Source organism: Dermatophagoides pteronyssinus, unplaced genomic scaffold (assembly GCF_027571235.1).
Source record: "Dermatophagoides pteronyssinus isolate colony J.1.1.1.1 unplaced genomic scaffold, Derpt_VIB-CSIC_2022.12 sq0016, whole genome shotgun sequence".
In the NCBI taxonomy this organism is placed as follows: domain Eukaryota; kingdom Metazoa; phylum Arthropoda; class Arachnida; order Sarcoptiformes; family Pyroglyphidae; genus Dermatophagoides; species Dermatophagoides pteronyssinus.
Genome location: NW_027461540.1, coordinates 778,413 through 803,628, shown reverse-complemented (window position 1 = coordinate 803,628; position 25,216 = coordinate 778,413). Strand labels below are relative to the sequence as shown.

The following is a 25,216-nucleotide window of genomic DNA, read 5'->3' as shown; positions in this document are numbered from 1 at the left end:
GATCCGGTTCTACTTTGAATGCGACCACCACCACCACCACCTGCACTACGTGTTTTACGAGTTTTAATTGATGATCCAGTTCTACTTTGACTACGACCACGAGTACGACCATTAATTTTTGATAACGATGATAATGATAATGATGATGATTTTCTTCGTCGTGTTGTTGTTGTTGTTTGTGATGGTTGTTGTCTTTTTTTTGCCGAACGTTTTCTACGTGATTTACCTGTAGCTGTTTTTATTTTTATTTTCAAACGACTACCTGTTGAAATTTTGGATGTTGTTTGTTTTTTTCTTCCTCTACCACCACCACCACGTCTTTTTGATAATTTTGTTATCGTTTTAGTCATTATAACTGGTGATTCATATAAACTACTTGGTGAACTATCTAAACTATTATATTGACTTGTTTTACTTTTTCCAAATATCCTGGAATATTTTGCCGTAATTGAACGTTTTTTTCGTTTACCTGATGTTGAAATTTTAGATTTTTTTGGTCGACCTCTACCTTTACGTTTGGTTGACATCATCATTCGTTTACTCATTGTTGTTGTTAATCGGGATGTTGTTGGTTGTCGTCCTCGTCGTCGTCGACCTCGTCCTACAATACTTTTTTTTCTACCAGTTTGTCTTTTACGTTTTGATTTTCCTATCGATGATATCATACGATTTTTACTTAAATTCATTGATGATGATAATTTTCCATTCGATATTGATGATAAATGACTTCTACGGGACAATATGGCTGATGCTGAACGTCTTGGCATTTTCTTTTTTTTTCGATGTTTTTTACCGACGAAAAACGAAAAATTTAAAATATTGAAAAAAAAACAAAATTAAAAAACAAAAAATTAAACAAATTAAACAAATTCGACCACAATATTATGAACATTAAGAATAAATTATCGTCGATTGTTGTTTGTTTGTTTGGCTTGCCAACCACCATCGACTAATCTAATCGAATCAATTTTTTTGGGCAACAACCAAAATTTATTCAACAATTTGAATTTCGTATCATTTTCTTTCTTTATCAATATATTTTCATACGATGCAAGTGATAAATGAAAAACTTGATAACCACATCGAATGAAAATTATCATTTTTATACATATTGTGGAATCATCCATTCGAACTAAAAAAAAAAAAATGGCATCAAAAATTTTACGACCAACAATTTATGCAATACCTGAACGTAATAAAGAACCAATATTGAATGTTTTGAAACAAATATTTCAACAACGTTTTGATTATAAATTATCAACATCAGATGATGATGATAATGGCGATGATGGTAAATCATCATCGATGTTGTTAAAATTTCTTGAAATTGGTTTGTACCCAAAAAAAATTTTTTTTTAAAATTAATTTTTGTTTTCCGTTTTACATCGTTAATGATAGGAAGTTGTTCAGGACAACATTTAGCACATTTTGCCAGAAATTTTCCCAATATTGAATTTCAACCATCCGATATTGGTACATCTAATTTATTCGATTCAATTGAAGCATTTCGTCAAGGTTTAGGTTTTGAACCACCGAAAAAACCATTGAAAAATATTTGTAAACCAATCGAAGTTGATTTAACATCATCGATTGAACAATGGCCAATCCAGCCCAATTCATATGATATTATTTATTGTAGTAATGTTGTTCATATTAGTCCATGGTCATGTTCGATTGGTTTATTTACAGGTGCAAAATATTGTTTAAAAAAACCAAATGGTTTATTAATAATGTATGGACCATTTGCATTGAATGGTAAATTAGAACCACAAAGTAATCGTGATTTTGATCAATCATTACGACAACGTAATCAAGAATGGGGTATACGAGATATTTGTGAATTAGAAAAATTAGCTGAACAAAATGGATTAATTCTTGATCAAACATTCGATATGCCAGCTAATAATAAGATTTTATTATTTAAATTTAAAAATGATTAATTGAATTTTATTTACAAATATTTTAAAAAAATTATATTTTAAATGTTTTTGTTGACATTTTTTTAAATAAAAAAAAAGAATGAAACTAAATCACATTTCCATTTGATTATCATCCTGTAATTGTTGCGGTTGCTGTTGTGGTAATGAAACCGGATTCAATGGACCAATACTATCTTCAGAAATAAAACAATTTGAATTATTTATATCATTGTTAACGTTGTTGTTGTTTTTGGCAGATGTAATTGTATCACCAAAAACACCACCACTAATACTACCACCATTTGTTGGTTCAATAAAACCACATTTTTCCATCATTGTTCTATATGTACCATTTGTTGTTGTTGTTGTTGGACATCTTTCAATGGAATTATTTTCACTATTACCAATTTCTTCATTATCATCATCATCATCACCCCAATCGATTTTAAATTTAGTTATACGTGGATCAGTAGCTAAAATATTACGTTGAAGTTTATCAAATTGTGGTACGGATGGTGGATTTTCACGTAATTCTGGATTCATATATTCATTATTAACATAATAACCAACACGTACAAATTCTTTATTACGATATGAACATGTTAATAATACTACTGTAACACCAACAGCATCGGCAACCGGTATTTTGGATGAATCCGGTGAATTTGCTTGAAATACAAACATATGTCGACCTTCAGGTACAGGACCAACAAATACTGTATCTAAAACTTGATCATATTCTTCACTTTCAGCTGAACCAACATAAATAATTTTCCATTCAAGATCATCTTTTAAATCTTCAATACATTCGAATGTTATTTCAAATTGAAATGGATTAAAAAATAATGATGGATTATCTGATTTAATTAAACAAATCAAACAAAACAAAAAAATCAATTCAAAATTAAACGATTCAAACAACAAAACACACTTACCAAGAACAACAATGTTAACAATTTGAGCCTATATCGTAAAAAAAATTCGAATCAAAAGAAAAAAATTGGACAGAATTTAATTCAATTTGAAACAAATCGATAAGAAAAACCAACAAACCTTTGCCATTTTTGTTTAGGATTTAATTCAATTTTTTAAAAATAAATTTTTCAATCTGAACGCATGAAAAACACACACACTGAAACTCATCAAACGAGCAAAATTGATAACCCGGCTGCAGCACAATGAACAAACAAAAAAAAAAAAAAGAGAGCGCGATAAAAATTATTAGCGCCAATTGTTTCAGTAACGTTGTTTATGAAGCATTTTTTTTTGTTTTGTTTCACACGTGATTTTGATATTCATTCGAATTTTGATTGATCGAATTGGATCGATTGATAATAATCATGGCTCAATCAAATTTTTCATCCGGTAATTTTAATTTTGCCACTAATCCTGGAATGAATATGCAACAACAATTTCAACAACAACAACAACAGCAACTGCAGCAGCAGCAGCAACAACAAATGCAACAACAACAACAGCAAAATGTTCCATTAACATCATTATTTATGCCGAAAATTTTTAATGATGAACGTGATAATATTATTGGTTTGTTTAATCAGATACAAGCATTTTGGGGTACTGGTAAAGCATATTATTCGGCATTCAATATACCATATGAATTGAATGAAACTGATTCATTTAATCGTTTCAAAACAATTTCCTATTCGGAGGAAAAAAATTTGGAAGAAAAATTATTTTTCCTTATCCGATATAATGATGAACAACAATTGCGTACAAATTTAGTTCAATATGAACAAAATTTTAAACAAATTATCGGTCAAAATCATCAGGTAAAACTTGAATTGAAAACTATATTACCCGATAACAGAGCATTAATAGCGATTATGGTCACTGAAAATATTAGCGGAAAAATGATACCCGATATTCAATTACGTAATCATTTTAATCAACCACAATCGAAACAACAATTAAATCAAATTTTTATCGATAGTTTTATTGAAATTATATTTACTTCATTATCAAAACAAGAAATTGAAGCCTATCTAAGCGTACCACCAAAAGGTATTGATGAACGAATTTGGGAACAAGCGAAATTAGAAAATCCTGATCCACAACGATTTATACCGGTACCACTTATCGGTTTTAAAGCTTTAAATCATCGATTTAAATTACAGGAAAAAGAAATTCATCAACAACAACTTCGATTAAAACAAATGATGGATAATGTTTCAACATTGGAAAGTAATATTTCACAATTTAAAGCAAAATTCGAAGAATGTCGTCGTAAACATGATAATCTTTCATTTCGTGTATTACGTAAAATGATTTCACAAGAAGTACAACGTAAACGTACAATGCCAATTCAAGCTGAAGAAGATAAATTACGTGCCGATCTTGAAGCTATTCAAGCCGAACTCAATGTACCGACAAAATTTCAAGGATGTTTGAATGAACTAATGTCACAGCTACGGCAAATGCAATGTCAAAATCCATTAATTAGTAAAATATCATTCGATAAATCAAGTATAAATGAATATCAACAATTTTTAAATGAAGAAAATCGTGGTATAATGAGTTTGGTTGAAATATTAAAAAAAGATATTCAAGATATCAAAAAATTTCTAGGATAATCGGAACATCTGTATTAATACTGATGAATAGGTTGTATTTTTATTATTATTACTTATATTTAAAAACAAATAACATTTTTATAAAAAAAAAATAAATATAAAAAAATATCATCAATCAAAAATTTATGGTTAATACAAAATTGTCGGTAGTCGGTAGAATTCTCTGTTTTGTCGTTATGTTTATGTTTCGGTTATTTATAATATGGTAAGTAAAAAAGAGAGAGAGAGAGAGAGACTAGGTTATTTTAGTTAATTAGAATTAGTTGCATATCAGGTATTGTCATTTTTTAGTTTGTTTTTTTGTTGTTGTTGTTGTTGTGTCATAAAAAATAGTCGTCATTTGTCGTCGTTGTCGTCGTAATCATAATATTTGGAATTTTGTTTCGTTTTCATTTGATTTGATTTTCATTCAAATATTCCATCGTGGACCAATCGGTGATGATTGTTTTGTAAATGATGATGCACGATTGAATGATGATGTTGTTGTTGTTGGTCGACCAATTGGTGATGAACCATTTAAGCCACTACTTTTTTTTCTTGATCCTAATTTATAACCTTCAATACTACCGGTTGACATATCGCTTGCAGTACGACTTGGTGGTTGACTTGATGAATGATTCGATCCTGAACGGCTTGTTGGTCGGCTATTCGTTGCTACATTCGTTTAGTAAATGGAAATTTTTTTTTTTAAAATCAATTTGAAGTCGAAAAAAAAACAAACAAACACAAACTTACGAGTTATACGTGTACGTGAACGTGATCGTATTGGATCATCATGATCATCCATCAAACCACTAGATCCTCCATAACGATAAGTTTGAGACATAGGCATACTCCGTTCGGTTTTTTCTCGGATCTAACAAATATGTAAAAAAAACATAAAAAAAATCAAATTCGTGAAAACAAAAAAAAAAATGAAAAACAATAAAGAATTGTTGTTGAAAAAAAGGAAACAAAGAAAAAGATTTTTGAGACATATAAGATTTACCAAAAAATTTGTTGTTTTTGGTACAGGAATTTTTGAATTATTATCATATATAAGTGGTTGATAGATGAAACCATATGGTAGAATATTATTAGTAGTAGTTTGTACCGGTAAACATCCACAATATTCAAAAAAGCAATCTTTTTTTAAAAAAATTGATTTGGCAGCACAAATAAGGATGGGATAAGAAGAAATTTTTTTTAAAGAAAGAAAGAAAGAAACAAAGTTATGGTGGTTAGAAAAGCTTAAGTTTGGTTAAGATTAATTAGATAAGCACATGGTCAATTTTTTGATGGTCAAATCAAATTGAAAAAAGAAAAAGAAAATTTAAGATGAAAGAAACACAGAATACAAGGACAGAATACAGTTTCTTTGTTGTTTCTTTTTTAAAAAAATAACAAAATACCTTCGAAATTGGACCAGTCATCGTTATTGAACCATCTGATTGAAATGGCGATTTAGATTTAAATGGTGTCATTGATTGACCTCTTACACTATCGGCAAGCACAAATTGTTCACGTAATTCTACATTAGTACGACCTTTGGCTTTTGGTTTTGGATATGGATTTTTTTTTAAATGGAGATTCGAAGCCATTCATTCATTTCAAATCAATGAGGAAAGGGAAATTTCAATCAAATTCATGCAATTTAACGAAAAAAAAAAATCAAAATCAAAAAATCAAAATCAAAAAATTCAAAAACAAAATTAAACAAGACCATCATTGAATGAAGATTTTTTTTTCGGGCTTGCTTACCTCGACATGGATCATGTTTGAGAAGAAAATCACTTAATGATACCCAACCACCACCAACACGTACCATAACCGTACTACGTAATATACGAACTAAACGAAGTTTTTGTGAATCACCAAACTGAATGATTTTGAAAAAAAAGTTAAAAGTTTTGTAAATTCATTTCAAAAAAATTATTTACCCTATATTTTCCTTCACCAATACGATATACTTTATAACGTTCAATACATGTACATTGATCAGCTAATCGTTGAACTTCATCCTGTATCATTTCTGATTCACTTTTTGATTCAGCTGCTGCTGCTGATGATGATGATTGACCACCATCACCTTTATCTGGCCTTAATGTATCCAAATATTCTTTTTGATCAATAAAACGATCACCATTTATATCGAATATATCGGCAACAGTTTCCATTTCTAAACGATTCGTTCCAAAACGTGAATGTAAAATACCATCAATAAATTCTGAACGACTAACACGACCATCATTATTACGATCAATTCGTTTGAAAAAATCTAATAATTTTGCTTTACGATGATCATTAAAAAATAAGAAACGTTTACGCCATTCATCAAAATCAAAATGTTTCATTTTTTCCATTTCACGATTATAATTTAAACCATCTTTTAAACGTTTCATACGATCGGATACTAAACGCCAAACTGAATGCCATTTATCCAACATATGATTAGCTTTTGGATTATTAATTTCTGGTTCAAATTGTGTTTTTGTTGTTTGTTTTGTACTATAACCATACAAACGTTGTTTAGATGATATTCGTTCTTTTGTCGATGATGATTGTGGTTTTTTCGATGAATAAGTTTTTATTATAAATTCAACATCAACTTTTTTATCATTTAAATCATCAATTAAACGTTGATGATTATCATTTAATTTTTCCAATTCAATTATATCTTCAGGTAATGGTTGTATTTCTAATTCATTTAGATTTGATTCAGTTGTTGATAACCATTGATCTAATTCATTTAATAATTCTGATGCATCTTTCATTGATTTTAATTGATCATTTAGACGTTTTTCACGTTGTTTACCCCATGATTCAACTTCATCCCAACGTGATTGTATAATTGTTATCCAATGTTTTATCACTGGTAATGCATTTGGATGTGATAATTGTAATATTTCATTTGCTAAATTTAATGTTGAATTTTTTTCCAATTCTTTTTGTTGCATTTCACGAATGAAATTTTCATGTTCACGAATTTGTTGTTGAACAATATCTTCATTATCAGGTAATGGACCAGCAAAACGTAATTTAAGTTCAGCATCCGATAGCCAACCAAGTAATTGATGTACAGCTTTATGTAATTGATTTGCCATTTTCAATGCATCATCTAAACGTTGTTGTTTTTGTTGCATCATTTTTTCAATTTCCAACCATTTTTCTTCCAATATTTCCATTTGCCGTCCGATTTGTCGCGCATCTTCTGGATTTGCTGATTTCATCAAATCGGCAGCTGTTTTCCGTACAAATTGCATATTTTTTTCACGTGATTTAAAATCATCAATAAAATTTCTATGATCATCTTGTAATTGATTTACAGTATCCAAATCACCATGTACAGGTTGATCAAATGCTAATATTTGTTTAGCTTTTTCCAGCCATTCAATCAATGCTTGTATTGCATCTTTAAATTGACCAGAAAACAACAAAGCTTCTTCAAGTTTACGTTGTTTATCAACGGATTTTTGACAAACAGCATTCCATTTATTTTTCAATTCATCCAACATATCCTGTAAAATTGGTCCATCTTCATTTGGTGCTTTATCTTTTAAACTTTTACCAAAACGTATTGTTGAATCATACATTGATTGTTTACCACCTAATTGTCGTTGAAATTCTTTATGACGATATAATGTTTGTTTAATCAGATCAGGATTATTACCCATTGGTTCAATACTATCTAATGTTCGTTCAGCATCATCTAACCATGTTATCAGATCAGACCATGAATCATGAAATTCTTTTGCTTCTTTAAAACCATGATCCAAATTTCTAGCACGTTCAGCTGTTTTTGTCAGTACTTTTTCCCAACGTAATTGTACACTTGATAATAGATTTTTTATCAAAATAACATCTTGTTTTTGGCTAAAATATTTTAAATGTGTTCCTTTTTTATCTAAATTCAACATTGTTTCACGATGTATACCAATATCTTTTTGAAATTGTTTATGTTCTTCAATTTGTTTCAAAACATGTTCCAATACACGACTAACCGGTTGTAATGATGCAAGATATTTTTCAGCCGATGTTAACCAATCAACAAATTCTTGTAATGCTTCATGAAATTCTGTTGCTTCTTTCAATGCAATTTCTAATTTAATTTTTCGATCATTTGCACGATTCAATAGATTTTCCCATTTATTTTGTAAATTTTTAAGATTTTGTTGTAAATGTACAGCTTGTCCTTCCACTGCTTTCGATACATAATCATTACCATTTTGTAATAATGTTTCAACTTTATGACGATTCATATCTAATTCATTATAAATTTCCATAAAACGATTCAATTGTTCACGTGCGGTTTCAGGCAAACCACCGACTGGTTTTGATGTACTAATCAATTGATCCATTTCATTTAACCAAGCAAGCATATCTTGAATTTCTTGTGCAAGCATTTGTGATTTTCGTAAACATTCTTCCAATTCATTTGTTCGACCATTAGCTTTATCGATTAATTGATTCCAACGTTGATTTAAATGATTTAATTTCGTTTTAGTATTTCGAGCATTTTCCGAACCTATTTCTGAATCAATTAAATGTCGACCAACTTGATTTAATGAATCAACATTTGTTTGATGTGCATTAATATCATTCAATAATACTTTATGTTTTGCCAATTCAACTTCAATAACTTGTGGATCAGCATAAATTCTACCACTTTCATCCAATATTTTTTCCATTTTATCAATCCATGCCAGTAATTCATTTAATGAATGTTGAAATTGTCCTAATTTTAATAATGCATTATCTAAATCACTTTGTCGATCACCAATTGATTTTAATAATATTTTCCATCGTTTATTAATATCATTAATTGATTCACGTATACCTTTTGCTTGATTACTTGGTACACGATCTAATAATTCATGTGCCATACGATTTAATGTTTCAACATCAACCATATGTGGATCGACCCAATTTTTAAAATTTTTCAATTCTTTTATCTGTTTTTTAACCTGATCAATATCGGCTGCAATTGGACCAAGTTGTTGAAATTTTTGTTCAGCATCATCCAAAAATTTCAATAAATTTCTCATTTTTTCATGAAATTCCATTGCTTTTTCCATTGCATCGATTAGATTTTTTTCACGTTTTGCATACAAACTGGTTACATTATCCCATGCACTATCCAAATCTTCCATTTGTTTTCGTACTTCAGGACGATCAGGTTCACCACAAACTTTAATCAAATTTTTACCAACTTGTTTACATTGTTCTAAACGTGGCCGTGTACGATCCATATCATGTTTAATTTCCGAAAGTAATGATTGTTGTCTTTGAATTTTTTCCGGTTCAACTGCTGGTGGTTCTTGTGATTCCAATTGATCTTCTAAATCTTTAATTGCACGCATTACATCATTCAATTCATTCCAAAATTGTTTAGCTAATTTTAATGCATCATCCAAACAATCACCACGTTCATTTGCCATACGATTAATATCATTCCAAAGATCATTCAAACGATCTAATTTATTTTTAATATCACGTATGGCTGGTTCATCCGATCGGCCAGCTTTACCAATAATTTCTTTTGCATTATTTTTTACTGCATTAAATGCATCTTCACGTTTTTTCAAATCATCCAATATAGCATTATTATCACCAATTTGTTCTTGAATTTTCGGAACATGTGCCGATATTGGTTCAGCATTTTTCAATTGATCAGCTGTATTGTTTAATGCATTTAACATACCATCCAATTTATCAGCAAACAATGATGTTTGTTGCAGAGCATTTTCTAAATCTTGTTGCCGTTGACGTAATAGATTTTTCAAACGATTATAACGATCATTATCATCGGACATGATTTGTTTTATTTGTTGAATATCAGATTTTTTCTGTAACATTTCCAACAATTCATCACCAGTTTTATTCAAACGTTCAAATAATGATTTATTTGATTTCAGCGATTGTATCAGACGTTTTGTTGTTTCTTGTTGTTTACGTATTTGTTCAACATAAATTGATGGTTGTAATAACATTTGAACTTCTGATTCAATTTCATCTAAAAATTGTTGAATTTCTGAATGTGTATCGAAAAAATGTTCAACCAATGGTATTGTATGTTCAATTTGTTGTAAACGATCTTGACATAATTGTGAAACATTATTGGCTAAATCTTTCAGTTCATCTGTTTTATGATCAATATTTATCAATTCATCATTAACCATTGTTGAATCACGCATCAATTTTTTTACTTTATTAACAATTTCACGTACACGTAATTTTTGTTGATTAATATCATCATTCAATGATTTTGTTTCACGTAATAATATTAATAATTGATCCAAATTTGATGTAATCGGTTCAGATTCCAACAATTGCCGTTCAGCATCACGAAACCAATCAAACAATTCATCAATATCAATATTTAATGCTTCATTTTGTTCACGTATTAAACGTAATTTTTCACTTTTACGTTGTAATTGATCAACAATTGAATCAAAACGTTTATTACATTTTGATATTAAACCATTTATAATGGATGATCCTTGACCAGGACTTGTACGTGCAAATTCCGTACCCAAATTATTGATGGAATCTAATAATCGACGTTTTGGTTGAATTTCAGATTCTAAATTATCAATAATTTCATTTTGTTGTACAATTGGTAATGAATCTAATTGATTCAAACGATTTTCAGCCATATTCATCCATTCATTTAATTCATCCAAATTGGAATAGAATTTTTGTGCTAAATTCATCGAAGCTCGAATCTGTTCCAATTTATCATTAATAATTTGCCGTAAATCATTGAATTTATTTTGAATCATTTCAACTTTTTGCCTGATAAACATTGAATCATTTGTTGAATATTGTTTTGCTAATTGTTGACCATTATGAATAAATTCATTAATTTCACGTTCATATGATTGTATATTACGATCGATCATTTCCAAATCATTCAATTGATCTTTAAGTTTATCCAATTGAACATTAAGAATTTTATGTTTTTGCATACGTGTTTCGAAATCTGTAATCCATTTTGAATGTTTATCAAAATCATTTAAAAATTTTTCAATTTGTATGGATGCATTATGTAATGTTTTCTGTAGATCATCACTATCTTCAACTAATTTTGCATATTTTTCAATAACTTCCGATAATTTATCGGCAATTAATTTTCCTTCATCATCCGAACGAATCAAATGAATTAAACGTTGTGCAATATTGGATAGATTCTTAAAATCTTTTTGTCTACTAATAACATCCTGATGAAATGATTGATGTTCACTGATTCGTCGATTCAATTTATTTGGTTCGATTGAAAATGCTTGCAATGTTGTTAATTTTCGTACACTTGATTCAAGCCATTCTTGTAATGGAACAATTTTTTCGGAAAATTCTTTTGCTAATGGTAAAATTTCATCAAGAATTTTCATTCGTTCATTACATAAATCAAGCAGACGATTAAAACGACGATTAACATCGGCTAATTGTTTTTCAATTTGATTTCGTTCCATTCGATCAACATTTAACATTAATGCACGACCAAGTTCTTGTAGATTATCAATACTTTCTTGACGATCGGTTAATGTTTTTTTCAAATATTTTTGTTCTTGAATCTGTGCTTTTAGCGCAACATAATCCGATGATGGTGGTTTTTGTTTAGCCATTATTTCTTCAGTTTCAGTAAGCCATTTTTCAACATTACGCAGTGCATCTTCAAATCTACCGGCTTGTAGAAAAGCAGCTTCCAAATTTTTTTCTCGTTCCTGTACTTTTGCTTTCAAATTATTCCATGTTTCATTTTGTTTTTCCAAATCATTTTCCACTTGGCTAACATCAACACCATGTGATGCTGATTGTATCAGATCATTACCTTGTCGATTTACTTCATCAATTTGTTGTTTTAATGGTTCTAAACGATTCTGTACAAACATTTGTAATTCTTTTTGCTGTTGTCTGATTGTTTCAACATCACGACTAATCGGACGAAAATTATCAATTTCTTTCAATAAATCTTTAATATTTTTCATATTTTGATTCATATGATCATTAAATTGTTTTAATTGATTTAAAATATCCTGAAGATTTTCTAAACGATTATCACTACGTTCTTTAATTCGTTCATATTTTCGATGTAAATTATCTAATTGATTACGAATACCAATAGGATCGATAGCAAATCCTTTTGCAATTAAATCATCACATGTTTGATCAGCTTGACGAAGATTATTATAAACTTTTGATAATTTTATATTAAATTCTTTCATTTCTTCAATTTGCATTTGTACGACAGGAATTTTTCTACCAATTGGTGACATTTTATCCAATCGTTCATCCAATGCTGACAAATCTTTTTGTAATGCTGATAGATCTTCATTGAATTTTTGCATAGCACCTGATACTTTTTGAAGATTACGATGTCTATCAGCCAGATTATTATTCAATGTATTATAACGATCATCAAAATTTTTCAAATCATCACGAATTGGTTTTGAATCAGCATCCGGACCAGCATCATCAATAATTTTATTACCAATTTTTTTCAATTGATCTAAATCATCTGCCAATTTTTTCGAATCATCCATTAATGATTCAAGTTTTTCCAATTGTTTTGGATCTTTATCATTCAATTGTTTAAGTTTATCATCCAAACGATTCAAACCTTGATTTAAATCTCTTGATTTATCATCATAATTATTTAATTTTTGTAATAAATTTTCAATTTCTTGAAGTTTATTATCAACATTACGTTGTAAATTATTCCAACGTTTTTTCAATTCATTCAATTGTTCACGAATAACTTCCGTATCAATATCAGCTGTTTGAATAAGATTTTCACCCAATGAACAGATTGTTTCAAAATCTTGATTGTGTCGTGAAATGTCATTTTTAAGGGCCTGTATTTTGGTGAAACAAACAAAAAATAATGAAAATCCAAAAAACTTAAAAAAAACATTCAGAATTTTTCTTACCTGAATATCGCGCATCATTTTTTCCATTTGTTGTTTAGTCAATACCAATCCAACGAATTGTTCTAAACGATTTTCAGCTTGTGATAACCATGGTAGAAAAGCATTCAATGCATCACGATATTTTGTACTAATATCTAAACATTTTTGTAATTTTGTATGCTGTGCAGTTGCTTCTGTTTTCAATTGATTATATTGTCGTTTCATTTGATCCATTTTCATTTGTATTTGATTTTGATCATTTGGTCGACTAAATTGTCGCTGTAATTCTTCACCTTTTTGTATAAGAATATGAATTTCATGTTCTTTATCCAAACATTCACGATAAAGTGGTTCAAATTGATCAACTTGTTTAAGTAATTTTTCATGTATAGCTGATACTTTAAATTCTTTTAATAATTTATTTTGCATAGTACGTAACCAATCTTGAATTGCATTACAATTGAAAAAGAAATCTTTATCCGCTTTCAATGATGATTGCAATTCAGCTTTTTTATCGCTAATTTTTTGGCTTAAATCATCGTAAAATTTTCTCAATCCATCAACCCTTCCGCGTACTTCATTTTTCGATCCATTATCCGTAAGTAATTCACAAAGTTTTTGACATGAACGATCACAATCAGCCAAATTGGGTCGTTGTGATTCTAATGATTCTTCCAAATGTGATAATTTCAATAGTTGTTCATCACCATCAGCACCCGAATTAACAATATTGGAAAAATCATCGGAAATTTTATGCAATGCAGCCATTAAACGATCATATTTATTTTGAAATTCATTTGCTGCATCTTTAACGGCTAATAAATTTTTTTCACGTTCAGCTAGAATATTTGTTAATTTATTCCATTTATCATGAATTGTTTGTTGTTTTTCTTGTATCGAACGAAATTGTTGATCAGTACGATCTAAACGTTCCATAAGTGAATCAGCAAATTTATCAATTTTATTCAACATTGGACTATGTGCAACAAATTCTTCCGTCAATTGTTGTGTTTGTTGTAATTGTACGGAAAGTTTTTGTGGTTCAGAACAAATTGGTTCCAATTTCAAAATGATTTTTTCTTTTTGACTTAACCAACGTAAAAATTCATCAGCCAATTCATGCTATTGTGTGAAGAGAAAAATTATAAAATTTGTTTAAAAATTCAACAACAAAAATTAAACAACCAGGACAGATTTAAGACAAAAAAAAGGATTTAGGGAAATTATTATTAATTAGGGTTAATTTCTCACCTGAACAACATTAGGATTAAATTCCATTATTGTTTGTAATGAAACATTATTATTATTATTATTATTTTTATCACTATCATCATTTGTTAATAATGGAAATGATTCAATAGAAATAGTATCATCAATAGGTAAAGAATCAGATAAATGATAAGATGTAGTAGTAGAAGTAATAGCAGAATTATTAGTTGTTGAACACAAATTTTTATTAAAATGATTATCATTATTTGCAGAATATAATGGTTTTGTCGTCATCATCATCATTCTTGTTGATGTGGTTGTTGTTGTTATATTGTTTATCACATTAAATGGAATGTTTTCGGATATGATTTGTATTTGTGGATCATCATTATCTTTATGATGATGATGAGATGATGGTAAATTCATTTGATAATCATCATCATCATCATTTGAAGTAAATGCACGACTTATATGTGGATGATAATGTTGAACATCGGATGAACATGATAATCGTACGATTGGTTCCAATCGATCAATCATAACAATATCATCAATTTGTTTGTAATCATCATTATCATCTTCCATCATTGATTCTTCAGTTTTCACATTATCAATATGACTACGAGAAGATTTTCTCAATATAAATGTTTTATTCTGTACATCAGTTTCATAGATACGATTGACAATTATTTCGGTTAAATCATTATCATCGTTATCGTTATTATCTTTTAATTTTTTTGATTCAAAATCTTGTATCAGATTTAATGTTGAAATATTTAAATTTTTACATTCATGTTGTTCATTGATTGGTATATTTGAAACAGTTGCTGTTGTTATTTTTTGTTGATATTTTTTTAATGTTAATGGATGTTGATGATGATTAGTAAATGAAATTGTTGTCGTAGTTGTATTATTATTATTATTGAATTGATTATTATCAATTTCATCAACTTTAAAATTAGTAGAATTATTGTTATTTGAAAAAGATAAAAAAAAGTAGAATTTCAGAAAGATTTTTTTTTTTTAAAAATAAATTAGAGAAATAAATATACCTGGAAATTGTTCAAAAGTTTTGATAGTAACAGTCGTTGGCTACAATCAAGATTAATTAGATTAAATTGAATTTTAAAAAATGATTAAGAATAAAGGATAAGTGAAAATTTTATATCAAAAATTAAAACAAAAAAAAAATGATAAATTTGATTGATTTTTAAACTTACAAATTCTCTTAATTTTGAATCATCATCTTGTAATTGATTCAAAAGGCCAAGTATACGATTCAAAAGTTCAGCATAATCATTATTGAGTTGTTTTAGTTCTTGTTCAACACAATCGATTCCGCTTATAATTTTTGATCGTTTTGTTGTAGCATCAATACCTGTATGATGATATTCATCAATTTTTTCACGATAATTTTTCAATTTTAAATCATAAATTTTTGCTTCTTTCATAAATCGAACACCTAAATGATTTGTATCTTCGATCGATATTTTATGCGATGATGCTTCTTCATAAAGTTGCTAATAGTTTTTAAAAAGAAAAAAAAATTCAACATGATTTTTAGTAAAGATTTCAACAAAATTTTATCAAATGTTTTTTACCTTGGCATTTTTCAACTCTTTACGACGTACAAAATCATCGACATTATGATTCATTTGTTTTAGCCATTCCTGTTCTTTACACATTTTTGTACGATAAACATTCAATAATTCTGTACAGGTTTCCAATGATTTAATTCTGAAATAACAAAAAAATCGTATTACGCATTTTTGATTACAAAAACAAAACAAAATAACATTACCTTTCCATTGATTGTGTTGCAATATCTTCCCATCTTCGATTTAATATTTTAACATCCGATTCAAGTTGATCAATATCAGGATGTTTACCCGGTCTTTGTGGTCGATTACGTTCAACAATATTACGAATTTTCGATACATTTGATAATAATTTTTCAAAACTACTTTGGTGTTTAATAACTTTGGAATGAATACGACGTATGTCATCGAATATTATTCGTGCATGTTCAATATCGGCAGGCATATCAGGTGATTCGGATAATCCACGTTCCAATTCACAAATCATATTTGTTGCATCCTGAATATCCAACAAAATTATTCGTATAGCATCCAATTGTTGAACATAACTATCCGAATATTTCCATATATTTTGCCATAATTCTATTAATGTTTCAAATTTTGATTGTGATCCAGCATTTCGAGTTGGTAATTTTGCATATTCACGTTTCACCTTTTCAACATCTGATTCAAATTGTCTGGTTTCAATTTCAAATTCTTTATGTTCAACAATCAATCGATCAATATCCTGAATATTTCTTGGTATTGGTTCTTGTAATTTTCGTAAAATTTTCTTTTCCTGTTCACGTAATTTAGCTAATAATGCTGAAACATAATCAGCAAATACTTGATGAATTTGTTGTATGGATTTATCTTGTAATGCACCAAATATTCGTTCATTAAATTCCATATTTAATGTTTGATATCTTTCCAATAATAATTTTACTTGTTCATAAAGTTCTTTTGCTTCTGGATAATGTTGATCAATTAAATAATTTGCATCATTAATCATTGTATTTAAACGTTTTTCTTCAAATTTAAGCTCTTTTTGTATTTGTTCGATTGTTTGTTCAATTGGTAAATCGGTGGAATGTTGTATACGTTTTTGTAGATCAACAATTGCATATTCAATATCAGTAAGTTTACGGTCACATTCACGAATATTTTTTCGTAATTTATTAGCCAAATGTTCTAGATCTTCTAATCGTAACATATAATCTTTAATATCACGATCACGTTCTTGATAAGCTAATAGCATTTCTTTCCATTGTCGTTCAATACTTTCAGGTTTTAATTCATCATCAATACGTACTGGTAATGCTAATGCCATTTCAAGAATTTGTTTATATGATTCACATAAATGTTGTTTATCTTTGAAACGTGGTGGTAATTCTTCTGAACGAAAACGATACAGTTCTTCTTGAATTCTTTTCATTTCATTCAATGATGGACTAAATGTACGATCACTTAATCGATGGCAACTTTCATCAATCCATTTAACTAAACGTTTTGCAGCTGTTTTATATTCATCAATACGTTTCAAACGTTCTTTATCTAATAATGGATTATTTTCTGGTGGTTCGGGAAATAATTCATATAATGATGATATATATGTTATTAAGGATTTTTCATCCGGTTGTGAACAATAAACATCTTCTGGATCCAATAATTTTGTTACACCTAAATCATTTTCAGCAATTGTAAATGCATTGTCCAAATTTTCAATTGCCGTTCGTGAACGACATGAACGATAATCAAGTAGATCCGGTCTGTGTGTGTGTGTAATCATTATTAGTTTTTTTTTGGTTAAAAAATTTTTTCATAAAATTCATACCGATTACGATGTAAAATAGCATTGAATGCTAAACCATCTTTCCAGCTATGTGTAAAATCTGTAACATTAACACCTGGATAACCTTGTGTTGTTTTTCTAGCCCATTTTAATAATGCTTCTTTAAATGATATTGTATCATCATATATAATCAAATCCGATAGCTAAATTTTGAAGAAGAAAAAAAAATAATTGTAAAATTGGTGATTTTGGTGGGTGAAAACAAAAACCATACTTGGAAATGCAAAATAATTGTCCAAATCAAACCCAATGTTAATTTAGGATTACCATCAACAATATCATCGGCACGAATATTTACAAGTTTTATCTATAGTTTAAAGGAAGAGATTATTTAATTGTTTTTTTTTTTTTGAAAAAATTTTCCGGAAATAAAAGAAAATTTCCGGAAAAACTTACTTTACGATTTTCCAAAAATTTCAAACATGTTCGAACATTTTGTAAATGATGAACACGTAATTTTCCTTTTTCTCTTGGTAATGTTTCACCCGATAATACTTCCAGTAATGATATTAGATTATTACCATCACGTAAATCTTCAAATAGATCGACAACACCTTTGGTTACCTTTTTTTTAGTTGGTTGGTTGGTTTATTGGAAAAAACAGAAATTAAAAACGAAAAAAATTAGCAACATTGAACAGCAAAAATGAAATCAAGCAAAGTAAAGTTAGTTGAATTAGTGAAAAAAAATTACATTAATTCTATTAGTAGTATGATGATTATCACAGAAATTGATTAAAGATGATGATGTAGATGAAGATGATGATATAGATAGATAAGACTTTAACACAGAAAAAGTTAGGGTTAATTAATTAATTAACAACAACAAGGGAAACAAGCAATTTTTTTGGTGAAATATTTCAAGGAAAATGATGACAAAAGAAAGAAAGAAAAAAACTTTAAAAACTTACTTTAATTAGATGTTTATTAACCCATTTGGTAAATGTTTTCTTCTGTATTGCATCTCTTTCATCTAAATTGAAAAAAAATTAGATTTAAAAAAATTCAAAATTCAAAAACATCGAAATATTCAATAAATATCTGATGATAGAATGGTGGGGAAAATGGTGGGTTAAATGAATGACATAAGGATACACGCCTTTATGTTTATAAACACTAGTTTCATATTCTTTTACTGCTTCTTCCATATTCATATTATGATCATATTGTTGTTGATGATGATGATGATGATGGTGATGATGTTCATAATATTCCATTTTTATTTATCAATTTGGATTACAAAAATGGATTTTCAAAACCAAAAAATTTCAAAATTTTTCAAAACCAAAAACACCCGTACAAGCACACACACGCTCAAACAACACAAAAAACAAAAATATTTGGGATATTTTTTAAATTTTTTTTTCTGATTTTTGTTAGTTTAAGTAATATCGATGCAATTAATTAATTAATTGATTGATTTGGTTGATTGATTGATGGAGATAATAATAATAATAATGAAAAAAATGAGTATGAAAAATCAATAAATCCAATCTGATTTATCAGTATAGATTAAGAATCAAGATAATCACGACATACACACACACAATAACAATTTTTTTCCTGATTGATGACACACAAAACATTCAAGAAAAAAAAATTTTAAACAAACAAACGACAACGACGACTACGACGATAGTGAATTGATGATCATTAAAACAAACTTTTTTTTTGGAATTCAATCAAAAATCAAGTTGTAAATGATGATGATCATCATTGACAATGGTAATGATGTTCATCATCATCATACACATCCTTTGATGGTCAAAAAAAATTTTTTCCTGTTGTGTGTGTGTGGGTTGTGATTTTCATTCACAAGAAAAATTTCATTCATTCACAAAAAACAAAATTCTTTTCTTGGTTTTGGTTTTTCTTCGTCTGGAATTTATTAGTTGGAGTTACCACACACACACACACATCATTATCATTGGATTTTGTTACAACCATGGATTAACCAAAACAGAAAACAGAAAAATGGCCATCGATTTTCTTAAACAAAACAAACAAAAAACTGCCGCATCAATCAAATTGAGAAAAAGAGAAACAAAAAAAAAACTACTACCACAATCAACAAAAGATTATTCGCTTTCGTTGTTTCGTTTATATTTGGTCAATTTTTCTATTTTGCATTGATTTTATTGGATGTTTATTGTGAAATGAAAGAGAAAGTTTCAAAGAAGAAGAAAATCCAAAAAAAAAAAAAATCTTTTTTCTGATCAATCAATCAATCGAATAGAAATAAAAGAAAGAATTCCTAGCATCCCAATAAATAATAATAAACACAAACACCACCATACCACTTGTTGCATATATCAAAAGTGTGTGTTTGTGTGTGTGTGACACATTGAAATTACAAGATGATTTTTGTTGTTGTTGTTATGTGATCAATATCAACTAAAACAACAACAACAACAACATTCAACAAGTTTTTTTTAATAGACATCCTAATGTAGATGCATAAATAGTAGAAGTGTAAAAGAGAGAGAGAGAGAAAAAAAAAGAAAATGTCATGTTATTTCATCTTTTGCTATAGAAACATCAATTTTATCATTACAGTATTATTATCACACCAATCAAATTAGATTATCAATTTGCATGTGTTGTTGTACAACAACAACACATGTCTACTGTGGGGGGAAAAACTGCCATTTTCTCACACATATTTGTCAAAAAGAACTAAAACAAAAATAGAGTGAGGGGGAGGAAAGAAAAAAAACATCTCAATAGTGGATGTGCAAATTGAACTATTTTAAATGCAAAAAAAATCGATCGATGCTGGATTGCTTGACGGAAAACACGCATATCATTTACGCGAAAAAAACAACAACAACAACAACAACGTCGTTTTATCCAAAAGGTAATTATTATTATTATTATCATCCCCAGCAAACAATGGTGGTATTTGAGGGAAAAAAATTATTATTGTTGTTGTTGTTGTTGTAGGCCGAAAACAAAAATGGAATGGTTATATGCCGCCTTGATTTTGCACGAGCAATTCGTTGATTCAATTCAATTTTTCATTCATTTATTGATTGTTCCATATGTTTTAGTTTTTGGTTTTTTTTTGGCAGATTTTTTCCGCATCAAATTATCATCAATGATAATGATGATGTGATCTTGAAAAAGGAAAAATTATTTGAAAATACACACACATGCCACCTATAGGTTTACCTGGAGAATATTTATAGAACATTTTTTTTTTTGATAAAGGTAAATTTTCAACTAAAGGAATTCAACCAACGCAAAAAAATTTAGCGCAAAAACAAAACAAAAAAATGTTTCACGTTTCATTGGAAAAAAAACAATAATAAAAAACAACAACGATGATAATAATAATAATAATGGGGAAAGTGGTTGATCAATTTCCAATTATGGTCATCATCGACAACATCGACATCAAACAACAACAAACATCCAATGTTATGTTATCATCGTCTTCGTAGACACACACAAAATACCATAAACAGTCAAACAATGTTGTTGATGATGATGATGATGATGGAAAATCACATCAACAGGAATTACCATTTAAGGTAAATCAGTAAAAGTGAGATTTTTTTTTGTTTCAAAGTTTTTCAAAGAAAAAGTTTCTCAAAACAAATTAATCGATATAAAACGACGACAAATCAATAAAAATTTAAATTTTTATTTTCAGGCAAAGATTCCATTCGATCAAATGGAAATCGAAGACAAGAAAACAGATTTCGTTTTCGAGATCAAACAACAAACAAGGACAATTTCGGCAAAATGAAAATTAAAAATTGAAAAGCGAAACAAAACTGAATAAAAAACTGATGCTAAACAACAACAACAACAAATTAATAATTTCGAAAATAAAATAAAACACCTTGCCTCCAAAAAAATTATTTGAATTCAAGGTAAAGTTCAAACAAAAATACACAAAGAGAAAGCAGAATAGCATACTTATTTACCTGGTGTGTGTGTTATAATGACCAAAAAAAGTAATTCTTTTTTTTACAAACACACACACACAAAATCTACCTACGCTTTAAATGAAATGAATATTCGATTCATTTGATTTGTAATTAAATTCTTTTTGAATGTCAAATTAAAAAATTTCGAAAAAATTCAAATTAGTCATACAAGTCGCCATCTTTTGGTCATCGTTTACAATTTATAACCTGATTAAGGTTAGGTTAGGTTGATTAATGTGATTTAGGGTTTGGGTGGATAACCTAACTTGACTAAATAAATCATTAAAGAACAATTTGTTTGCTCAACTTCACTTTATTATTTAAAAAAAAAACAAAAATTCATTTACCATTTTTATGAACATTTGAAGATTTTTTCACTGAATTTAATTTAATACCAAAAAATTCCGGTGGTGATGATGATGATGAATTATTATCATTATTATTATTATTATTATTATTATTATTATAATTTAAAGTTTGAAATTTATTTAAATGAAAATATTTTTGATTATCATTATTTTTATTAACGAATCGTTGTGTTGAATTATTTATCGATGATGATTTATCATCATCATCGATACGTTTTAAAAAATTCCACATTCTTAAACAACTGTTATGATGATGATGATTACAATGATGATGGGATAATAAATATGTTATAGCTGAAATATAATTTTCATGTAATGATCTTTTACCAAAATTGGTGGCTACATTGCCCATAATAATAATAATAAGTTATTATTATAATAAACACTATCATCAATAACAAATAACATCATCATTTCATCATTTCATCAGTAACAAAATGGATAGAAAACAAAACAAATTTTATATCACATATTTTCAAAGAACAACAAAGCAAAAAAACAAAATGCAATGAGGATCATCTTATCACAAATCTTATCACTAAATATTTTTTTTGTATGTATTAAATTATCATCATCATCGAAACAAAATAAAGAAAGGTGAAAGAAAAAAAAGATGATATCATCATCACCACCATTATTAATATTGTTGTAATAAAAAAAATTGATTTGGTTGAATCTGATTGAAATCAGTAAATCTGATCAGGATCTCTATGTGCGTGTGTGTGTGTGTTTGACATTTTATTATCATTTATTATCAAATTTTTTCTTTTTTTTTTTTTGATTATTAATTTTAACACGTATCATGGCAATCATCATTACCATCATCACCATCATCATCATCTATTATTATTATTATTAATATTGTTAATGAATTATTCAGAAATTCAATTTGTTTGTTTGTTTTGGGTGATAGAATTGTTAAACAGCAACCAAATGATAATAACAACAAATAACAACAACAAATCCTATATGTCTGAACTATGTTCACCAACACCACATAACTATACTGATTAAATATTGACAACTTTCAGTTTGTTTTCTGTTTCTAGCTTGCAACATCCGTTAGCAATGAAATCAATTGTCAATATATTAACTGTCATTTAACACATTGATTGTTGTTTGGCAATGTTAAAAACTTGTTATTAAAAATGTTACAGTCGTCCCTCGTACAACGCGGTACTTGAACAACGCGGTTTCGATAGAACGCGGTTCTAGAATTGCGAAATTATACAGTTTTCCCTCGTACAACACGGTCAGGGTTTCGATACAACGCGGTTTTGAAAAATCGAATTCGCAAAATAATTAAATTAAAAAAAATTATGTTCTATGGCTTGGTCTCGATATAACACGGTACAAATTTCCATATTTCTACTATTTGTAGGTCTCGTACAACACGGTTTCGATACTACGCGGAACACGGTTTCGATACTACACGAGCCATTTCTTCTATTTTACATTCATTTCGTACAACGCGGTTTCGATACAACGCGGAACGACAAAACCGCGTTGTACGAGGGACGACTGTAATAATAAAAAATTATTATTATTATTAATAAAATAACCTTTCTCTTGAACTTTTGTAATCATCATTATAAAACAAAATAATATTATTATGTGATAATTTTTATGATGGTTATTTATCTTATAAATCATCATCTGATCATATAGTTTATATAATAATAAAAAGTAAGTAAAAATTTAAATAAAAAAAACTTACCGGCAATAAATAAAACAATACGATCCGGTTGATCTAATTGTAATATTGAAACAGGTTGAAAACGTAACCATTCTGTTAATTCATTTGAATTCAAATTCTGATCCATTGAACGATGATTACCTAGACTACAATAAAACATTGAAAATGATTTTGAACGTAATGATTTTGCTGTTCGTGTTTGGTTTGATTGATAATCATCATCATTTTGGGCTGTTTTAGAAATAAGATTCTGTTCTGATTGTAATAAACGTATTGATGGTGATAATTGTCGTTGATAAGGATAATGAAAATGTTGTTGATGATGATGATGATGAAAACGGTGATGATGATAATGATTATTTTGTTGTTGTTGTTGTTGATGATTGAGATCAGATAGACTAGAATGTGGTCGAAAATTTTGAAAAAAATTACCAAATTGTCTTAATGGATACACTTTTGTAACTTTGTTTTGTTTAACAATCAAAAAATATCACAAATAACCAAAGAAAATTGAAGAAGAAGAAAATCAATAAAAAAAGATTTCACATTGTTATTGTTGCCTGTGTGATTGACCAGAATTCTTCATTTTTTTTTCAAAAATTTTCAAAGTTGATAATGAATCTGAAAGCAAAAAAGAAAAAGAAAAAGTAAACATTAATAAAAAACAATTTGAGGTAGCAAAAAGTCAAAACAAATAAATAGATAAAAGATTTAGGTTATGCAAAAAAAAAAACAAAAAACAAATGACAAACGACAAACGTAGAGTAACTGTAATAGTTTTTTTTTTGAAAATGATATTTTTTATCAGATTTTTTTTTCTGTTGAGGGGGGAGAGAGAGAGAGAGAGAAATTTTTGACAAGCGTCAATTGCCTGTAACTTTTTTTTCAACAACAACAACAGGTAAAAATCACTTGTTGCTGATTTTTTTTTTCGTTTTTTTTTTTTTTGCTTATTTCAATAAAACCTACCTGTTGATATGGATAATCAATGATGATAATAATGACAATCGAATCGTTTGATTGATTTTTTTTTCTAAAAAAAGCTTAAAACAATAAAAAAATTGTTCATCTTATTAATCAATCAATCAATCAATCAATTCAATCGATCCAATATGGCTTTGAATAAAGTTTTTTTTTCTACAGGAAAAAAAATTATTCATTCTCATTTCATTCTCTCTCCCC

At 28.3% G+C, this 25,216-nt stretch overlaps 4 protein-coding genes and 1 long non-coding RNA gene across 15 annotated transcripts; 3 read left to right on the top strand and 2 right to left on the bottom strand.

The window, feature by feature from the left end:
- Nucleotides 1-1,086: 1,086 nt before the first annotated feature.
- LOC113792190 (methyltransferase-like 26) lies at nucleotides 1,087-1,995 on the top strand. Its single transcript, XM_027342093.2, has 2 exons — nucleotides 1,087-1,330; nucleotides 1,399-1,995. Exons 1-2 carry the CDS (start codon nucleotides 1,087-1,089, stop codon nucleotides 1,938-1,940), a joined length of 786 nt encoding a protein of 261 aa, XP_027197894.2. The 3' UTR covers nucleotides 1,941-1,995.
- asf1 (histone chaperone asf1) lies at nucleotides 1,894-3,112 on the bottom strand. The gene is made up of 3 exons (XM_027342091.2): nucleotides 2,973-3,112; nucleotides 2,855-2,882; nucleotides 1,894-2,776 (listed from the first exon to the last, which is right to left on the bottom strand). Exons 1-3 carry the CDS (start codon nucleotides 2,979-2,981, stop codon nucleotides 2,031-2,033), a joined length of 783 nt encoding a protein of 260 aa, XP_027197892.2. The 5' UTR covers nucleotides 2,982-3,112; the 3' UTR covers nucleotides 1,894-2,030.
- An 11-nt stretch (nucleotides 3,113-3,123) lies between these two features.
- Nucleotides 3,124-4,559, top strand: LOC113792186 (nuclear pore complex protein Nup54-like). Its single transcript, XM_027342090.2, has one exon. The coding sequence runs from the start codon at nucleotides 3,260-3,262 to the stop codon at nucleotides 4,508-4,510; it is 1,251 nt and encodes a 416-aa protein (XP_027197891.2). The 5' UTR covers nucleotides 3,124-3,259; the 3' UTR covers nucleotides 4,511-4,559.
- LOC113792184 (microtubule-actin cross-linking factor 1, isoforms 6/7-like) lies at nucleotides 4,525-24,194 on the bottom strand. 11 transcript variants are annotated; one of them, XM_075822289.1, is made up of 17 exons: nucleotides 24,056-24,194; nucleotides 18,947-19,008; nucleotides 18,730-18,816; nucleotides 18,433-18,600; nucleotides 18,251-18,343; nucleotides 18,019-18,179; nucleotides 16,409-17,953; nucleotides 16,209-16,344; nucleotides 15,828-16,127; nucleotides 15,660-15,699; nucleotides 14,650-15,557; nucleotides 13,420-14,520; nucleotides 6,430-13,344; nucleotides 6,251-6,368; nucleotides 5,902-6,041; nucleotides 5,246-5,366; nucleotides 4,525-5,164 (listed from the first exon to the last, which is right to left on the bottom strand). In XM_075822289.1, exons 1-17 carry the CDS (start codon nucleotides 24,192-24,194, stop codon nucleotides 4,920-4,922), a joined length of 12,279 nt encoding a protein of 4,092 aa, XP_075678404.1. In that variant the 3' UTR covers nucleotides 4,525-4,919. The 11 variants fall into 11 exon arrangements, 10 of the variants coding, with proteins under 10 accessions (XP_075678404.1, XP_075678398.1, XP_075678399.1 ...); XM_075822283.1 differs by lacking the exon at nucleotides 24,056-24,194 and adding an exon at nucleotides 22,318-22,705; XM_075822284.1 differs by lacking the exons at nucleotides 5,902-6,041; nucleotides 24,056-24,194 and adding exons at nucleotides 5,499-5,635; nucleotides 22,318-22,705.
- LOC142645627 (uncharacterized) lies at nucleotides 23,111-24,587 on the top strand. The gene is made up of 2 exons (XR_012846715.1): nucleotides 23,111-24,024; nucleotides 24,110-24,587. It is a non-coding gene; the product is annotated as an uncharacterized LOC142645627 (long non-coding RNA).
- Nucleotides 24,588-25,216: the final 629 nt, after the last annotated feature.

Coding starts and splice junctions, on each gene's coding strand:
- LOC113792190 (XM_027342093.2), top strand. CDS start 1,087: ATGAAAATTATCATTTTTATACATATTGTGGAATCATCCATTCGAACT. Junction 1,331..1,398: donor GTTAAAATTTCTTGAAATTG/GTTTGTACCCAA, acceptor CGTTAATGATAG/GAAGTTGTTCAGGACAACAT.
- asf1 (XM_027342091.2), bottom strand. Junction 2,777..2,854: donor TGTTAACATTGTTGTTCTTG/GTAAGTGTGTTT, acceptor TAATTAAATCAG/ATAATCCATCATTATTTTTT.
- LOC113792186 (XM_027342090.2), top strand. CDS start 3,260: ATGGCTCAATCAAATTTTTCATCCGGTAATTTTAATTTTGCCACTAAT.
- LOC113792184 (XM_075822283.1), bottom strand. CDS start 22,690: ATGGGCAATGTAGCCACCAATTTTGGTAAAAGATCATTACATGAAAAT. Junction 19,009..22,317: donor TTCAAATGTTCATAAAAATG/GTAAATGAATTT, acceptor TTTTCAATTTAG/ATGAAAGAGATGCAATACAG. Junction 6,369..6,429: donor TTGGTGAAGGAAAATATAGG/GTAAATAATTTT, acceptor AAAATCATTCAG/TTTGGTGATTCACAAAAACT.